At 34.5% G+C, this 20,397-nt stretch overlaps 1 protein-coding gene across 1 annotated transcript in view; it reads right to left on the minus strand.

Moving 5' to 3' along the window:
* Positions 1–20,397, minus strand: part of Bap170 (Brahma associated protein 170kD) — a 557,627-nt gene that overhangs the window by 107,760 nt on the left and 429,470 nt on the right. Inside the window, exon 17 of the mRNA XM_090388941.1 lies at positions 9,808–11,504. Coding sequence (XP_090245067.1) covers positions 9,808–11,504 — 1,697 coding nt within the window. The remainder of the gene's footprint in view (positions 1–9,807; positions 11,505–20,397) is intronic.

Consider the following 20,397-nt stretch of genomic DNA (forward strand, 5'->3'; position numbering starts at 1 on the left):
TTTCAGTCAGCATGGAGGTTATACTCAGGATTACTAACAGTCCCACCATCGTGGGACTGTTAAAATTAAAAGTTAAATTAAAATTCATGATTTTAATTGGCATTTTAAGTTTAATACGTAATGTACTTACCAAATAATTACATACGTATGTAATGGAGTATATTTTTTATATGTACAAATTTTTAATATTAAATATTTTGACCGAAATTTGTGCGTCTTTTCGCTACCATTTATTATTGATTAGGAAATATCCTATAGCACAGACTGCAACTCACAAATATATTTGTTACATTACGGGAATACGGTGTTTGCATAGTTAAATTAAAATTCATGATTTTAATTGGCATTTTAAGTTTAATACGTAATGTAGTTACTTACCAAATAATTACATACGTATGTAATGGAGTATATTTTTTATATGTACAAATTTTTAATATTAAATATTTTGACCGAAATTTGTGCGTCTTTTCGCTACCATTTATTATTGATTAGGAAATATCCTATAGCACAGACTGCAACTCACAAATATATTTGTTACATTACGGGAATACGGTGTTTGCATAGTTAAATTAAAATTCATGATTTTAATTGGCCTTTTAAGTTTAATACGTAATGTAGTTACTTACCAAATAATTACATACGTATGTAATGGAGTATATTTTTTATATGTACAAATTTTTAATATTAAATATTTTGACCGAAATTTGTGCGTCTTTTCGCTACCATTTATTATTGATTAGGAAATATCCTATAGCACAGACTGCAACTCACAAATATATATGTTACATTATGGGAATACGGTGTTTGCATAGTGTTCTGTTTTTCGGGAACGAAATATCAGCATTAAGCAGGGGTCACCTGTACATAACATTCAGTTCCCCCCCCCCACACTATTTTTGGCTAAAACAGTCTACTTCCTTTTCATCATATTAAACAGAAGTTTCCCTTAACTAAGAAGCTGTTCTTCCTTGTGAATTCCATTTCTATCTAAATGACCCAATACTTCACTCTTGATCATTCTCTCCTGAGGTCAGTGATACCTTCATAGTTAATCCTAATTTTTCAATGTATTCTCTCATTGCTTTTATCAAAATTAATGGGTATATTGTCGTCAACTGCAGGTACCTTAGTTGCCTTTAGACTAAAATTTTTTTCTAAAAAATAATCAGAAATTTCAATAATGCTAATTTCATACTACTCAGCTTCACTAACAGTTTATTCTCGACACAAACATTATTTCATTTGTACTCATAGATGGAAAATATTCAACCAGCTCATCCACATCAGCTGGGTTACCTAAGACTTTCCCACACCCATTATACAAGGGGTTAGATCACATTTGTTCTTTTTTTCTTTGAATTCAGGACTAGAATACATTAGCCTCTAGAAGGAAAATTCCTTGCAACTTTCTCTGCTCTCATTGCCAGAAATTTCTCATAATCAGCCTTTGTCAGCCAAACTTACTTTGGTACTATTACAGATCAATTTTAAGCTGTTATAATAGGCTAAAGTGCTTTTTTACTCTAACTTTTCCCATCCCATCTTTTTTTCTGCTTCATTAAATTTGTTAGCTCATTATTCATCCATCTCGCATCTTCTGCCTGCTATATTTTCCTAATGGTATACATGTCTTCATAACTTTTAGAAATTGATAATTCAAAATATGTAAAGGTATTCCATATTTCTAATGGATTTGCCCTTTGGGTGCTATTTTCCCAGTGTTGGGACCATGTATTTTCTCTGCTACATGGTCCTAACCATTGGGAAAGAAGCTGCCACAGTCTCCTTTCCTGAAATTAAAACCCACTCCTTTTCCTTTAACAACCGCACCCCCCCCCTCTCTTTCTCTACTACCTTACTTGTCACCTACTTAGAACTCTGTGATCACACTTTGCTAATGATTCCTGTACTGCCCCTTATGAGCTGGGTGGTACATGAATGATGATCGGGTCTAGAATATTCTTGTCCCTAGTACTTTTCCCTAATCTGATGATAAAAAAATAATTATATCTAATTGATTTAAAAATTGTTCTCCATGATGTTGTGTTCCTCTCCCGCTTGCTTCAATCAATAAGGGGGAAATTAAACTAACCCATAATAACACATTCACTCTTGTTGGCCCATTCTGTAAACATACAAAGGTCTCATCACAATGTTCTGGTCTGCATATTACTCCCACTCTTCCTTCGCTTCTAACCAACCTAAACTACACAGATATATTTATCTATACTTCTAGCATGAAAAACTTTTGAATCTGCAAAAGCTTTTGTGGTGTTTAGGGTACCTTTTGATAAGAAGTATGACACCACTATCCCTTCAATCTACCCTATCTTTCCGAAATATATACCACTGGTGACTCTCATCTTTCCAAACTACATACCATAGTGACCCTCATCATCATGCACAGATATACTTATCTATACTTCTAGCATGAAAATCTTCTGAATCTGCAAAAGCTTTTGTGGTGTTCAGGGTACTTTTGATAAGAAGCACGACACCACCATCCCTTCAATCTACCCTATCTTTCCGAAATACATACCATGGTGACTCTCATCATCCTCTATTTCTGAGTAGCACTATGCTCGTGGGTTTTTTTTTTTTTTTTTTTTAAGTATACTAACTGTATACTGTTAAACTTTGGTGAATATTCTCCCTCAACCTCAGTAACTTTTCCAGCAGAAGCTTCTCAGGAATTGTTATATCAATAATTTTTGAGTCTTCTTCACTATTTCCTCTTGATTCAAACATGTTTTCAATTGTATATTTCACTGCAAGGTACCTGTTCATTCATCTCTCAATACATCTGGGTTGTCTGAATTTGCTGCGTCTATCCTGTAAGGGGGGGGGGGGCAAATCTGATATATTCTGTTCTCTTTTGCATTCGTAGAACTCATCCTTGAATCATTCCTCTTTAACAGCGATTTGTTGTACTCGATTTTACTTTTCTTACCCCCATTAGTAGTTTTGTAATACTTTTCCTTTTTCCTTTTCTGTATATGCATATATACTTTTCTGGAGTATATATGCATATACAGGGGATGGAAAAGATAAGTGTTACAGAGTAACAGGTATGCACTAATATGGTGTTGGGACACCATATTAGTGCATATGCTGACCCTTTTTTTTAAAAACAGCTTGTTTTTTGTATTCTACATGGAATAGATTCAAATCAATCCTGAACTGTCTTAAGTGGAACGCTAGACAAATCTTCATGAAGAAACGTTTTAATCTCAAGCGATGAAGGCAGAGGAAATCTGCTTGTCACTCTCTTCTCCAAATATGCCCACGGTGGCTTAACAGCATTTAAGTATAACTGTGCAGGCCATGGGAGATGCTTAACCTCAGTTTCATGCTCCTCAAACCAAGACTGAACACATCTGGCCCTGTGTGTATATTGGTGCATTATCATCGAAAAATTCATCATTGAAAAGAAGGCAACATTTGTGGGAAACAAATGTTTGCATGTGGGATAAACTTGGTTGCTCAGAATAGCAAGGTAATCAGTAGCAATAATTTGCCAATTCAGGGTGATGACAGGACCCAAAGAATACCAAAACATTGCTGCCCAAACCATTGTTCCTCCTCCTTCATGTTTGACAGTTTGCACAAGACAGTCCGGATGATGCACTTCCTTTGGCATATGCCAAATGTAAACTCTCTTTGATGTTGGAAAAAGTGTGAACGATTATTTGCCTGAAAACAAGATATTTCCAATCTTCAAATGTCCACTTTTCCTGTTCCTTACACCACTCCATCCTCTTTCTAGCATTACCATCAGCAACTAGTGACTTGGCAATAGTGGCTCTGCCAAAATTACTGCTTTATGAAGTTCTCGCCAAACTGTTTTGCTAGAAATTAGATTGCTGAAACTCACATTAAGTTCTACAGTTATTTTTGAACCAGAGGTTTTATGTTTTCTTGCTAAAATCCTTTTCAGTGCCCAGCAGTCTCTTTCAGTCAGCTTCGATTTTCTGCCACAATTTGCGCAATCAGATTTTGTTCTTCCATACTTGGTGAATGCAGACATCACTTTTGATACAGTTGCACTGGATGTATTACACAAATCAGAAGTTTTAGTCATCAATGCCCTGGCTTAAAGTACACCAACAATTTGACTTCTCTGAAATTCAGTCAGGTCAGTCATTTTTTTAGCGTACCTCTTTATATCATCTCTAAATAAACATCGGCTTTTATGTCTTTCCTTCGCAGTACTACATGCAAGAAACAAAAAAAAAAAATAAAATATTTTGTCACTGAACGTTCATAAATACATTATACAACCATTCCAAAAACTACTACTTTCATATCAGGTGTTTCCATTATTTTGTCCATCCTTGTATGTATATATTTACACACGTGAGCCCTGAGGAGTACGTTTCAAATAATGTGTGTGCTGATGTGCAATTTGTCTTGAAATCTTAAGTGAATGCTGCCATCTCTTATTTGTGTTTCCTAGCAATTATATATACAGTTTATACTAGATGCAAAATGAAAATAGCTTTTAAAATTTTAGGAGATTGTGCCACTGTTGTCTGATTTGGGATTACAAAACTGAAATTCTCTGGAATTCAGATCAAGAATTTGATAAAGTAGAATCCAGTGATTAACCCCTTCATGGATTATCCTGAGATCTCTCATTTTTAGTTTTAAAAGTTATTTGGAATACACGAAATATCTCGGGATACAATAATACCCGAAGCAAACAATAACACCTCCAAATTTACGATTGAAACATATTTTCTCGGGCATTTATCTGGCCAATTTTGCATTAGCCAGATAAATCCTGAGATTTCTCGGGATTTTCTTACGCCTGGCAGCAGACGTAAGGCTTTCATTTTACTTATATTCACTTATTGTACAGAAATGTCAGAACAGTAGCGTGCCTTCCTATGTGTCGCCAGTAAGCAAAATAAAATTTGGCATCCTAAATGCTGAATACTGATAAGTGTTAACCAATTAGAAAACAATATCGAAAAATATTTCGTCACCCTCTTGAACTACAGCCCGTAAGCGATGCTTACCTTGACTATACATTTGCAGTGGCCGTATGTCAGAATGTAGTTAGTTCACGATTATCGCTTGTGGTGAGAAGTTGAGAGTTCCACTTGATTTTTTAAAATTTATTTATATAATGAGTAGTGAAGAGTGTTTTTCTGTTCCTTTCTTTTAGTGCACTAATTTATTAAAAAAATCTGTATAATTTGCACACTTTTTGGCATACACAAGATAACCCGGGGTGGCCCAAATGGGTTAATTACTCCCATGTATTTTCTACTAAAAAATTTATAAAAAACACAAAAAAACTATATAAGTATTTGCATGATGCATACTTTTAATCTGTAAAATAAAGAAAGTCTATCTGTTATGGCACATTTTCAGGAAAAAAATGTTCCAGGAAGGGGTTAATAGATGTAAATATTATTTCATCAAGAAAAACAAGTAAAGATGATGATTTTTTTATATATATTTTACAAACTTTATGATTTTTTTTTAAATTCTTAATTGATTTTTGATAATAATTTTACTCTAATTTTGGGCAACCAAGTCAAAATAAAAACAAATATTTCAATGTACAAAATTTTCACTTTTAAAAATTTTACGATTTCACAAAGAAATTCACTACACAGAATAGCAAAAAACACAGCCAGGAACCTAACTTGTTCATAAAACTTACTCCAGAAAGGGACAAGCCTTAGTAACATAAAGGACAAGATTTAGTTTTGTTTATTTGGCACTGCAGTGACTAAGGCTATAATATGCTAAGACTAGGATGAATTGTCAAATTAAGGGTTCGGCAACTTTAATATGGAGTAAAAATAAATTCTGTATTTTATACGAAGTGTACAACTTAATAATTTGTAAAAACTTAAAACCAACTGCCATGTGATCATTGTTTGATAAAATCTAACAATGTACAAGGTTCAGTCAGGTGGTTAAAAGTGGTAAAACGTAATTTTGTTTATTAGTTCCACTGGAATAGTCAATTAAAACATGTTACATAGCTAAAATGGTATCAAAGGACTTGCACACAAGAGATTAAAAAACTTTCAGGAGAAAAGAATGTGTAAGACTATTGTGTTCAATTCTGAACTGAGCAAGAACAGCTTTCTATTTACAATTACTGTGCAGACTAGACCTGCCATGTTTTAATTACACGATGGATTGAAGGAAATGAAAAATGAGACAATTATTTTATTAGACATTTTTTATTATATGTTGAACAAGGTTAAGGTTAAGTAAAGTTTATTGAAGTTACACCATATTTCAGTTTTACAAACAAAGAATGAATCCAGAGTTGTCTTTTTTTTGCCGTATTTTATCAGATAAAATTGTGTCATGGCATTTAGTTACGTCTTTATCTTCGTGCTTAACTTTTGCTGCATGAAAGAGGATTGTTCTCACAAAAATATTCAAGTGCTTGGTCAATTTTCTCAAGGGGTTCCTTTAATTCTTTAATTTTCAAATCTTTATCCATTGGTGATTCCATTGCGTCATAATTTTCAGCTTGCTCCTCTTCTGTGGGTAGTTGGTGTAATTCTGTTGTCTCCTAATTTGTAAGTGGTTTTTGCACTTGATTCAAGCAATTGTGCAATATCCCCGTCATCAACTTCATAGAATCCTGCTTCTTTTGCAAGACTTACAATTTCATTTTGTAACTCGGTCACAATGTATTGTTCATCATATTCACAAACAGCTGATATCAGGGTATAACTTTTTCCATGAGCATAGATACCATTATATTTTTTATGTTTTTGTATTTTTTTATGTTTTTGTATTTTTTTATGTATTATTTGCAACCTCATAACTGCGAGGCCTCAGATGCCAAGGACCCACCTGTATAAATTTCTAAGCAGTTCCTGTATGTATTTTTTATGTATCTTGTATAATACCCATCAGACCGAAGAGGCAGTCTGATGGGTATTATACAAGTTTTCCCATTATGGCTTCAAAACAGATGTCCATGTGGGGATGGTCCAGCAGGGCTTTCGATTTGAAAGCAAGACTACTGTTTATTTTATTTTATTTTTTTACTTTCACACAGACTCTAGACAGGAGATGTTCAGAATGCTCCAACGGCAACAGTGATAGCCTAATGGCAGATGGAATTCAACCATTGAAGCACACTGTTTCTAGCAGATGCATAAATTTGACAGGTGTAACGTAATTTAGATTGCATGAAAGAGTAGTAAAATGCATCAATCTGCACTTCAAAAAGTAGGAAAGGAGCACAGAGAGTATGTTGGAGAAAAGCAACTTTTTATCAAATGCAAGCCCCAAGAATTTTGTGCTTGGTCCTAATGGAACAGTATTTTGTCCAAACGTAAAATTCAGGTTCAGGATGAAGAAAATGCTTATGCAAAAAATGTATAGTTTTTTGCAGTCTGATCTTGCCTACAAATCGGAGTGTGATCAAAGAGAAGCATAGGAGCAGAAGAATCATTTTTGCGAGATACACGACAGGATTAAGCTTTTAGAAGAATTCAGTTCAACTAAGTTATCTTTGCTCATATTGGAGAATTATCTGGAGATCAGCATTCAACGAATTGGTAGTGGATATTTGAGAAGTTGAAACTGTTTGTGCAGGGCAAAAGGTTTCTCAGACAGGAAGGGGGAATGCAATGTGCTATCACCAGCAAAACTATAGATATAGATATATAGATAGGATTTCTGGTCAACGGAAGAAAGTCATTAATATACAAGAGGAAAAAAGTGCAAGAAAGAACTGAACCTTGGGGAACACCAACATTAGCGGAGAAGTTAGAAGATAGAGCCACTTACCATCACCCGCAGTGAGCGGTCAGAGAGAAAGCTGGATATCCAAATACAAAAAACAGTTGGCAAACCATAAGATGGAAGCTGATGTAGAAGACTTGTATGCCAAACATGATCAAAATTATCAACCTTTGAAATATCAAGAGGAAACTGCTTGAGTTTCACTACAGATGAGTAACATAAGCCACAATATCACTAGTGGATTAACACTGACGGAATCTATATACTGGTGATCATTGATCAGATGGAAGGTTTCTAGATAGGCTAAGAGTTGGCAGTTAATTGATTTCTCCATTACTTTAGAAAGAGTAGAAGTAAGTGCAATGGGATGATAATTGGATGGGAGGGATTTCTCACATTTTTAGGAACTGGCTGGATATGAGCAAATTTCCAAGCAGATGGAAAAACACCCTTGGAATTAAAAAAAGAGAAAAAACAGGCAACACTGAAGAGGAGTAAGTTCAGGAGCAAAGGTTTTGAAAATAAGCGGAGAAATACCATCAGGGACCGGAGCTTTTTTAATATCAAGATTCGTCAAAATCCTTCTGACATCCTTTTGACAGAAGATCACAGGATGCATTGAATGTAGGTAGTTTTCCTCAAGATTGTCAATACACAAGTTAGGAGAAAATTAGGATGGTAGCAGGTCAGCTTTATCTTTGGATGAGGTGGCATTGAATGTAGGTAGTTTACTAAGATTGTCAATACACAAGTTAGGAGAAAATTAGGATGGTAGCAGGTCAGCTTTATCTTTGGATGAGGTGGCCACAAAACCATCTGGTTTTGACAGAGGTGGGTGGGAAGAGAGATGGGCAAACTGCAGCCAAATAGCTTTGGCAAGAGACCAGAATACCTGACTACCATTTGGACAAGAAGCAAGTTTTCTACTCTTAGCCTGTTCGAAATCTAGTTTGGACTCATTAATAACTGTTTTACAGTTATTACGAGCTTTGGTATAGGCAGAAAATGAACCTGGAGATTTAGATACAAGTCAATTACAATGTGCAACATTCTTCTATTCAACAGCCTTAGCACATTTATTGGAAAACCAAGGTTTAGATTTTATGGTGGAGTGTGGAATAAAGGATTAATACTACAAGAATAATTTCACTGACATGATTTCACACTTATTTTTATTTTATTTTATAAAATAGTTTTATTTTTATTTTATCCACAGCAATGAGGATAAGAATTCCATATCCATCTTCAGCTCCATACTTCTATGGACGTTCCACCTCTTCAGCTATTTTAGAGCCAGAAAACGAGTTTGATATTGTCATGAGAGCTTTCTCTTTAACCTCATCTTCTTCCAACTAATATTAGTGTCATATATACCCCCCCCCCTACTAAAAATAAGTTGTACATATATATACTTTAAAAGTTTTATTTTTTAAATAATATTCCTGTTTTTTTTTTTTTTTTTTTTTAAGAAGCATTAGCAACCAAGGCCATATTACTCCGGGATATGCAGTGGTCATTCCCTGACCTTTCCGCATCCTCCGTATTTGTGGTGACGGGATCAAACCCCGGTCTAATCAAGAAGCGTGTGCACTGCTGCTCCTTCCCACCTGGCTACGGAGACGTCAAATAATATTCTAATGCATATGTTACGAGTAAGCAATTGTATTCTAATGCATATGTTACGAGTAAGCAATTGTATTCTAATGCATATGTTACGAGTAAGCAATTGTATTCTAATGCATATGTTATGCGTAAGTAATGCTATAAGACATAAATATAGTGATTTTTTTAAATCGCGGATTTATGTTTATGTTTATATACAGATTTTGGGTGGTCTCTGAGTTATGTAAAATTTTGACTTACAGACAGGTTTCCTTAATGGAATGGAACCTTTACTTAAGTCAGGGAGCACTTGTACACTCATTTCATTCCTGAATTATCATTAGTAATGTAAAAAATAAATTTTGTTTAATTTGCTTAGGAATGCAGACATATGTGTATATATATATATATATATAATATAAATAGGCAGAGAAACAGATGGACATATATAAAATTTTGCTATATACTTACTTCAAACACTCCTTCCATTCACAAATATATTCTAATTTAGAACCAGATAAAGTCTGTTTGGCTGATAGAGTTCCATTAGATGAACACTCTGTATTTGATGAAATACCAGAAAAAACATCTGGATCTTTATCTGTCTGTGAATCTAAACTTTGATTCAAGCTACAAGCTGATCGCACAGTACTTAACTTTAGACCAGTTTGTTCAGAACCTGATTGTGCTTTTGTTGGCTGCTGCCGAATATCATGGAATGATTTTGAATCTTCTGTATTTGTAGCGGCTACCACAGTAACAGGACAGGGTACTGAGACAGGAGACCTTAGTGTTGCTTCCAGTAAAGGGGTTTTACTTTCCTGGCGTGGCCTTTTTGCTTCAACTAATGCAAGAGTTGTTAAATGATCACTGGACGGCCTTTTAACTGTTGTAGTGGATAAAGTGGCTTCTACGGGTGGTTGCCTCAGCTGATTTAACTGACTTAGAGACACTCGAGGAAATCCAATAAGATCAATATGATCATCTAATTTGGCAACATTATGTAATAATCGAAACTTAATACTTGGAGACTGTATGTGAAACTGAGTTTGATTTATTGCCGGTGTTACTACAATGATTTGTTGACTTGTCCTTGTTATGGATGATGTATTAGAAATAACCGTGGATGACGACGATGACAATGATGGTGATGTAGTGATGGTAGTGGTAGTGGTGGTTGTAGTAGTTGCTGTAGTCACTGCTGTACCTGTAGACAGGGCAGAATGGCATTCAGCATTTGTTCTTGATATTGCCTTTGAAGCACTTTCCAGAGTTCGGGCAATATCAGATATTGAAGATAAATCTGAACTTGTATTAGAATTCTCGGGACTTTCCAGATCTAGCTTTAAAGTTAAAATTTGTTCATTACCATGCACATTTGTAGTTGCTAATGCAAGCTGAGCAGTACTAAACTTCACTGCATTTGAAACACTAGCTGAGTAAGAATTTGAAGACAATAATGCAGCAGCAGCAGCTAATTTACCATCTTGAATATTTGACTCTTTGGCTACATTACTCCTTCCAGACCTATTTCCATTTTGAACTAAATTTGTTGGATGAAATTCCTTTTCTTTAGAGAGAGGTATTTTTCCCCTGTCTAACAATCCATTAAGAAGAGGAGAACGTTTATAGACTTTTTCTTTTTCTAATCTCCTTTTAATAGATTCTTCATTTTTTTTACAATCCAGATCACCCAACACAGTCCTCAATAAATTAGAAGAAGATGGTAATTTTGATGGTAATGTTTTCTGACACTGAGGAGGAGATGAAGAAATATTATGTACAAATGAGGCAACAGATACATTTTGGTTTTCAAGGCCTAAAAGTGGCTGTCCCCCAGTAGGACAAGATTTTGATCTTGCAAATAATAAACCACTGTTATTACTACCATTAGTTACACTACCTGATACACTATCACTAGAATGCTTTACACTGGAGGCAGAGTTTTCACAGTGCACTGAAGATAATGAATTCTGTTCACTATCACTACTAAAAACTGATTCCCGTAATGAAATTCCACTTTCACCATCTGAAGTTGGAGCACTATCATTACTATCAGCAATAAAATTTTTTTCCTGTGTTACGTGATTTTGTATACGTTTAATGTGGGCTTCCTGGAAAGTAGGAGCCTCAACTAGACTTCTAGCTTCTTCTGCCTGGGAACATACCTGAAATTTAAATAAAGAAATATGAAAAGTAAAATATACTAATCATAAACTGAACATGTGCAATTCAAAATTAATGACATATTAAAGTTTCCCTAGTGGTCATATCAATTTTAAATATATTTTATTTTATCAATTTTGAGTTTGGAAATTCAAAATTGATAATATAAATCTTAATAATTTTACTGAATAAGACTGGTTTAATGCCATAGTAACCAAGTTACTACTGGTTGTGGTCACTAAATGCTGGAAATAGGGACACACTGTAGGTTGTCATGAAAAATGAACTGCCTATTGTGGTAAAAAAATATGGTACCAAAAATTTTTGGATGTCCTTAATTTATTATGTATGAAGCTACAATGAATATATATATATATTGAATATATAAACTCTTCTGGCTTTCGTGAGGATAAACAAAACTTTAGTTATTAAACTGCATTTACTGATATCTGAATTAATGCAGTGATTACCGTTGAAAAAATATCATTGAACTAAAAAAATAAACATGAACTAAAAAAAATAAACAAAAATTAAAAATAAAATAAAATAAGAATATAAGTAAATAAAAACTCATTAAAAATGCTGAAGTGAATTTCTTAAATGCATTTAAAGTTCTTTCAAAATCATATAAATAATATATATATATATACACCAGAGTAGATAAAAAATATACTTACCTATAATGGAATGGAATGCAAGTGTACTTTTCATCTACTCTAGGAATAATATATCATCAACATCAAATCAAATCCATTTATTGAGAAAAAATTAGTTACAGCAAACATGGAACAAATTGCATCATACTATATAATATGTAAAACACAGTTCTGTAAGTTTTCTCTTTTTTTTGTGTGCAAAACATAAATTAGAAACTTGTAAAAACAAAAGTTGAAGAACTTTAAATTCAAAATATGGTATTTATTAACAAATAGATATTTATTTACAGTATACCCAGTATAAAATAAAATAAAATAAAATATTTCAGTAGCTTTCGGACCCCAGTACTCCAGGCCCATTTGTCACTATGGTATTTATTATTAGAGTGACAAGCATTAAATGTGAAATGCCAATATTTATGACATTTTTCACATACAAACCTCACAACTCCACTCAAAAGCCATGTAGCTCCTATTCAGAAAACAGCATTTATTTGACATTTTTTGACAGCTTTTACAATTAAAGAAAATTTACAATTAAAGAGATGATACAAAAAATTTATCATGAAAATATGCTTAATTATGGGAATTTTATAAAAGTTGTATTTTATTGTGTTTATATTTTTAATTTTGTTAAGAGAATAAATTACATATTAAATTGTGATTGTATGTAAAATAATATCCACCTTATCTAAACATTAAAAGAAAGCACCTTGCTGTGTAAGTCTCCTCCCCTTCTTCAGTAATTGTAATCCTGCTGATAAACTGTCACAAAAAACACCAACAGGCCAAACACAATTTTATTAGAAAAATTGTACTGTATATGTACATCCAATGATGATATAAGAAGTGTGGCATTAAAGTTCCTGGACTGGTGCAATAAAAATAACACAAAGTGAGGGAGCTCAAAAATGGTTTTATTTTATTCAAAGTAATCACCCCCTGATTGAATGAACTTATTACATCATTCTAAAAGTTTTGCACAGACTTTCTTTTCCCCTAAATCTTTATGCAGAATTTGACAATTCATCTTATTCGTATTCAACTCATTAGCCATCATTCTGAGAGCCAAATGATGATCTCTTATTACAGTTTCCTGAACTTTTGCAATTTTGCCCTCATTGTTGTTGGCGAAGATGTTGACGGATGTCCACTTCTTGGATCGTTGCTAAACCCTCACATCCGTCTCTGAACTGCTGTTTCATCGACACTGTTTCTCATCACAATAAACAGTTTTTAACATTTCACACATTTCTGCGCAGATTTTTCTAGTTTAAAGCAAACTTTGGTATTCTTTATTTCTCCACTGCAAATAGTGACACAGAACATTATCATTACTAACAACTGGTTGTTAGTAATGATAATGTTCAACTAGTTGTTCCTTTCAACCTGTCAGCCTATTGGACAATCTCTGTACCATCATTTGTTGGAAGGAAGTCTGGACTGCAACATAACACTTCTGTTTAGAGTTTAAAATACAGACTGATGAAAAATGTATGCATCGGATTCTAGTTAAACTTGCAATGATTCAAGAGATTCATTAATTTCAGAGAGAAAGTCAAAGGCAAAAGATATCTATGAGAATCTGAAAACTCATATGGGAGAGGGTAAAAATTTTGATTAATGTAAATTAGGATTATTCCAAAGATACAGGATCCAAACAGGACTATATAATGTAAAATTGACAGGAGAAGCTGCTGGTGCAGCTTCTCTTGTCATTTATATTACATAGATTCAGAAAAAGCTGCAGATTTTCCTGACTTAATCTCTGAAATCAATAAGTCTTGGGGGATAAAATGGCAATCAAGCGCATAATATAGATGAAACAGGATTATTTTGAAAGAAGCAGATGCCCTCACACAGTGGTGAGCTGTGAATATTTTAACAATAGGCTCACAGTTTTTCTGACTTTCTACCAAGTAATTTGATCGGTCATGGAAGTGATGTCATCCGCGGTTTCCACCAGAGGCGCTTCCCTAGCTTGCACTTCTAGTAGAGCGGATTAGTGCACGTGACGCATTTTTCGTGACTGCCGGTATGATGATATCTCGAGTCAGGAGCGGATTGGTGGGGGGGGGGGGGCTTGTTACCCACTTAACCATGCATATCAGTGTGTGTGTATAAGGTCTATCTAAAAAAAAAAAAAAACGTAAAAGCCTGGTCCTCATGCCTCCCCTTACGATGATACCTGGATACGATAGAATCTGGGGTTCTTTTTAGAATTTTTGAATAGTATGACGGCACAATCATACTTTCTGAAGTTACTACTGCAGTAAGTATAATTACAACAATAGAAATATTTGTCATATGACTGCGAGAATATAAGTGTTTATCATATGACTGTAACAATACAAATATTTGTGAACAATTTCTTTTTTTCGTCTCGCATTTTCGTTATATTCCATTGTTAGGTGCCCTTAACAGCTGCGTATGTCACTTAAACTACAAGATCAGTACATGAATCGGTGCTCTTTTACAGATATTTAGATACTTTGCACTTGCAAGTATATATCTCTTACTTTAGTTGTCATAAATCCATTGTATCTTGTCTTCCTGAAATTATCAAAATTAGCGAATGTTCAATAAAATATCTACAATACAAAAGCTCTTTTATTTCATAATCAATAAACAAATCAAAATATTGTACCTAAAAGAAACGCGGAGGTTGTTTCACATAAACCATCTACTGCGCGTGCTCGGCACATATGCAACTTTTTTATTCGTCTTTTTTTTTAACAACTAGGGAAATATAATGGATACATTTTTTTTCATGATAAAATTCTAATATTGTGAATAAAAAATAACACGAAATATTTCCCATATCACAAATAACATAAAAACTATCACAAAGCATTCCACAATATTTATTACATGAAAAAAAAAAAAAAAATTATTACACAAATATTCAAGAAAAATTTATTCTAAAAACTGCCACATACAATTTACTTCTTTATTAATATCTGTTGTTGATCTGCTTTGCTCAATAGCTGAGTGATGATTTGATGTAACGATCTGGATCAAACTGAAGCAATGGTTTTCCATGTAGATGTCATAATCCGCAACGTGTTTAATTGTCAACATTATTCATTCATCCACTCAATATTATTCATTACACTGAAAGCTCGCTCAGCTTCATCACTGCTAATCGCAATGGTTTCAAAGATATATCTGGCTTTCTTAATTGAAAAGGGAATTTCACTCGACTTTAAAGATAAACTGTCTTTGACAAAACCTCTAAAATCATTAATTTTTATTTCATATTTTATCGTAAAACTTTAAAAATTTCTTTGAAAACCGAAAAATTTTTTATTCAGTTTTCACCACCTGGCCACTGAGACGAAAGTTCTTTCATATTCCATGATTCCGGGTAGCATATGTTTAAAATTTCTTTCAATTCCTCGTCGTCAATGGAATCATTATTTTCATTATTTAATTTAAAATCGCTCTGTTGCATATCCTTTAAGGATAAAACAATGCATTTAATAACTTGTCAAGAGGTAATTTTTTAAATGTGTTCTTACTTTCGATTTTGATTCCTTCAAATTCTTTTCACTTCAACGTGCTCTCAATTTTAGCTTCATAATTTCCTTCAGAATTTTTCAAATTAGCAATAGCACTGATAGTTCGAATAATTAATTTATCTGCTTTTACCATAGTGATTCTGTAAAGCTTCTGAAAGGTAAGAGAGCTCCTGCAGGACACAGGGTAGTAAGATATCTTACTACTCTGTGCGCTAAATCGTTAAGAAATTCCACACTGAAAAGTCAGTTTAATAATCTTGAATATTTAACTTCCGATTAAAAATGTTTGCACAAAGCAGGATGATTCCTTCAACCCGCAATTTCCGTCCGCAAGCAACAAGCTGTTCATTGTAGCCCGAACACACAACCAATCTTTATAGTTTCCGCATCAAGTTCTTTAGCAATCATCCTTAATTTGCACAGGGTTTTTGGAGATTTGTGATATAATTCATACAGTTGTTGTTTTTTTATTATTATTACCCCTATGCCATTATATTTTAGAACATTTCCTTCACAGTGAAAGCCTCGATGAAGTTTCAAAATCTGCCAATTTCTTCTTTGCAAAGTTCATGTAATATTTTAGTTGCTTCAACCCCTTTCCCCTCTACGTTGCTACTGTCAGTCTGTCACTAGTTCTTTGAATATTGTGCACAATGTCAGAATCACATGGATATTCAGCTACTGTGACCATGTAAACATAGACAAGAGAAATTTACTGGAAGGCATGGATCACTCACTTCTCAGAAAAACATAGCATGTTTATAGGAGTAAAGGGGAACCACAACACAGGTTGACCAGAGGCTATAATTCATGTCAGGAATCTGCTTAATCCTCTGAGTGGCTATGGAAAGCATATTGATGAGCGCGACTTCTCGGTATATGACTGCAGGTTTTAGGGACACCACTAACATTGTGAAACGGAAATCGCTTTCACCCTTAATTCACACTTTCTAATTACATAAAGGCCAAAGGTGAGAATGATGCATACACAGTTGTCTCTCTTAATCCGTTCATTTCATTGAAATTTTCTTCATTCAACGGAAACTATTTAAAATGTAACTACCAAGGGGAATCAAAAAAATTTGCTATAAAGAAGTTCTCTAAACAGAGGTCCGACTGTAATTAAATCAAAAGTGAAGCAATTTTAAAATACATAACTGATCGAATGCTGGGGATGCCCAGTTCGTCGTACCGTAGTTTCGGCTCTGGATACTCAATAATTGCATTCAGGATTTCATTTGTAAAATAAATGATCTTCTCAACAATGGACTCGCAAATTTTCAAAAAAAATTAACAATGGGCTCTCGCGAGCCCACTATAGCTCACCACTGCCCTCACATATATACACTACAACAAAGGAGAAATTGCTTGATTTCAAAGCTCCAAAAGATTATTTGATCTTATTAACAGGCAGTAATGCAACTGGCAACTTCCAATTAAAGCAACTTTCACTTCCACAGAGAATCCACAGACTTTAAAAAATGTATGTATTCATTGCTAGTAATTTGGAAATCAAATCAGAAAGCATGGATTACTGCAACTCTTTTCCTGGAATGTTCTTTTCCAAAAAATATTTGTTGGAAAAGAACATGTCTTTTAAGGCACATCATTTATTTCTCAACAATGCCCCCGGTCATCCTTCTCTTTCTTGGTGATTTCCCCCCCCCCTCTCTCAGGGTAACTCGGGAATTTTTTTTAGGCTGGTGCAGCATTAGCCTCAGGCTTCCTTGCACCATATCGCTAATAATAATAATAATATAATAGATTCTCACTCTCAAGTTAGTTTCTTTCACCACTTACCTACTCCAGCCTATGGATTAGGGGATTTTGAGAAATATGACTCAAGCTACTACCAATGAGGAGGAAACAACACTCTCTCACTCTCTCTCATGAAGTTTTGGAAGGGATATAAGATGTTAAGGTGTTAAGAAAAAAAAAAAAAAAAAAAAAAAGTAAAGTAAAGTAAACTGCTGCCATTATCAACCCACTGCAAGATGGAAGCCTCCTCAACAATTCATGCTGAGCAAAATGAAACATAATCTGCCACGCTGATCCAGTGCAGGTGGGTAGATCAACCGGGCTTGAACCTAGGTCTACTCAAAGAGTGTGTACTACTGCACTCCTTCTCCTGACCACTTGGCTACATTGCTGCAAACTGGAAAGATATCAAGCAATGCATTATGATGGGTTGTTTAAAAACGATTTGCCTGCAGTTTGTCCATGCTTCAAGAAGATTTCCAAGAAGCAAAAAAAAAAAAAAAAAAAGTCATAGAGGAAATTATAGACATGGCAAAACACCTTTACCTGGAAATGGTTACTGAAGATGTGAATGATCTGGCTTAATTTCAGACAAAAATGCAAATTGAAGGAAGGGATGACAGTGACTCCATTCAAAGAGCCTGAATCTCAAATGTTCTATAGAAATCATGATAAAGTTTGAAGTTGGAAGAGAGAATAGTAGCTGTTGTTATTTGGTTTTTAGGAGCATTAGCAACTAAGGCCATATTGCTCCGGGGACATGACCCTTTTCTGACCTTTCCGCATCCTCCGTATTCGGTGTTCACAGGCTCGAACCCCGGTCTAATCAAGAAGCGTGTGCTACGCACTGCTGCTCCTGCCCACTTGGCTACGGAGGTGCCACAGAATAGGAGTCACAGAGGACTCCAATCTCAATGTTCAAAGCAGTAATAATGTTGGCAGAGGAGGAGGCCTTTGTGATGCCACTGTTTGCTGTAAGATTCTTTATAATGAGAAGAAGGCAAGAACTTGTCAACTGTGTTTGAATGAATTTTTCAAACAGGATTAATTTATCAAGTATGTACAGTAATTGTATTTATTCATATTATGGTGAATATGAAATATATGGTGAATATGAAATATTAATTTCATCGTAATATATTCTTATACAATTTAGGAAAGTAAAAAGTTCTTTTTTATTAGAATCATCTCCCAGAATCTTCAATAAATTCATTGATGACTGTGTATTAGCAAGTGTTTTAAAGGTGTTTAAGCGGATAATTTGGAAGTGGGGACAGTCCACTAAGAAATGGCAAATGGTCAGTTGTACTTGACATGATGTACATTGAGGAGCGCTGTCATTAGTTAATAGATATAGGTGAGTATGCCCAATCCTTAGCCTTCCTAAAATTGTTTCTTCTCGTCTGATTTTCTGGAAGCTGGAGAGCCACAGCTTTGGTTCTGGTTTTATCTGGTATAGTTTGTTTTCTGGATAACTTTTCCAGATTAGTGACCGGCTATAGTAACATGCTTTACAGATAATATGTTTATAATTTATATTAAGAGTAGTATCTGGTTGTTTGGCTGCAAGATCTGTTCTTTCATTTCCTGTTATTCCACAGTGTCCTGGAATCCAGCAGAATGTCACAGTTTGGTTTGACTCATTACAAGCAAGTAATTTAGAATGGATATGTTTTATTACAGGGTGAAAGGAATTGGTATTACTACTTATGGCAGAGATAGCACTGAGCAAGTCAGTGTATATTAAAGCAGGTGTAATTAAAAGTTCGGTAATGTGATCCAGAGCCAAATTTTTAGCTTGAAGCTCAGCAATGAAGATACTGATAATGAGACAGAAGTTGTGAATGACAGGAAGATTGCCGCAGCACCCACTTGGGTCTCAGTTTTTGATCTATCTGTATAGATCTTACATGCCGGTGAATTAGAAGAAGAGTGAATTTCATGTAACTGTGTGATATTGAAGGGAGACAAGGTGTTTTTTCCCCACTGCTCTCAGTTATTGACATGACATGGATGACACACACCGGAGGATATTTAACCTCTTCAAACAGATAGTTTAAGACAGCCTCTCAGTCATCAGAAATTGCAGGAATATTTGTCCATGGTGGATCAGGCAATGTCAAGTCCTGATATATATTGCCGATTTCTATATTCCATGTTTGAGTCAGTTTTTTTTTTTTTTTATTACTCCAAAACAGCCGAAGCCTTACAGAGGAGGAATTTGACAGTAGCAATATAGTAATCCTTCTATTTACAATTTCAAATATACAAGGTCAATTTACAACATATACAATGCATATCATGCGTTACAAGCGATTTGCATTTTAGCAAAGCTGTGGTAACAGAGAAATTAATATTTCTAAGCATTTTGTTGTTTTCTTTTCTTGATAGTTCACATTAAGTGGTTGCATTGATTGCTTTGTGTTATTATTCTTAGCAATGAGAGCACAACAATACAAATGGCCCTCAGTCCCCAGCAGCTTTCACTCTCCCTCTTACGGCAGCGAGAGGATCAGAGTGGAAGCAGAGGGTGCTAAGAATCTCTGGGTACGACCAGGCTGCCATGCAGGAAATTGAACTTGGCCTGTTATAACGTACGATCACTCATCAGTGAAGACAGGATATTAGAGCTGGAAAAGGAATTAGAAAATGTGAATTGGAATATCATCGGTTTGGCTGAAACAAGAAGAAGAAATGAATCACTTATAAGTTTATCAAGTGGAAATCTGCTGTACACCAATGGAAACAGTGAAAGGAGTGAAGGTGGAGTTGGGTTTCCGGTCCATAAAGATTTTAAAAACAACATTTTGGAATTCAAAAGTACATCACCAAGGGTGTCAAGACTAATACTCAAGATTTCTAAGAGGTACAAGCTAAAGATTATAATGATTTATGCACCAACATCGAGCCATGATGATGAACAGGTTGAAGAAATGTACACAGAAATTGAGAGTCTTCTA

Source organism: Mastigoproctus giganteus, chromosome 14 (genome assembly GCF_048544385.1).
Source record: "Mastigoproctus giganteus isolate SK-2022 chromosome 14, ASM4854438v1, whole genome shotgun sequence".
NCBI lineage: Eukaryota > Metazoa > Arthropoda > Arachnida > Uropygi > Thelyphonidae > Mastigoproctus > Mastigoproctus giganteus.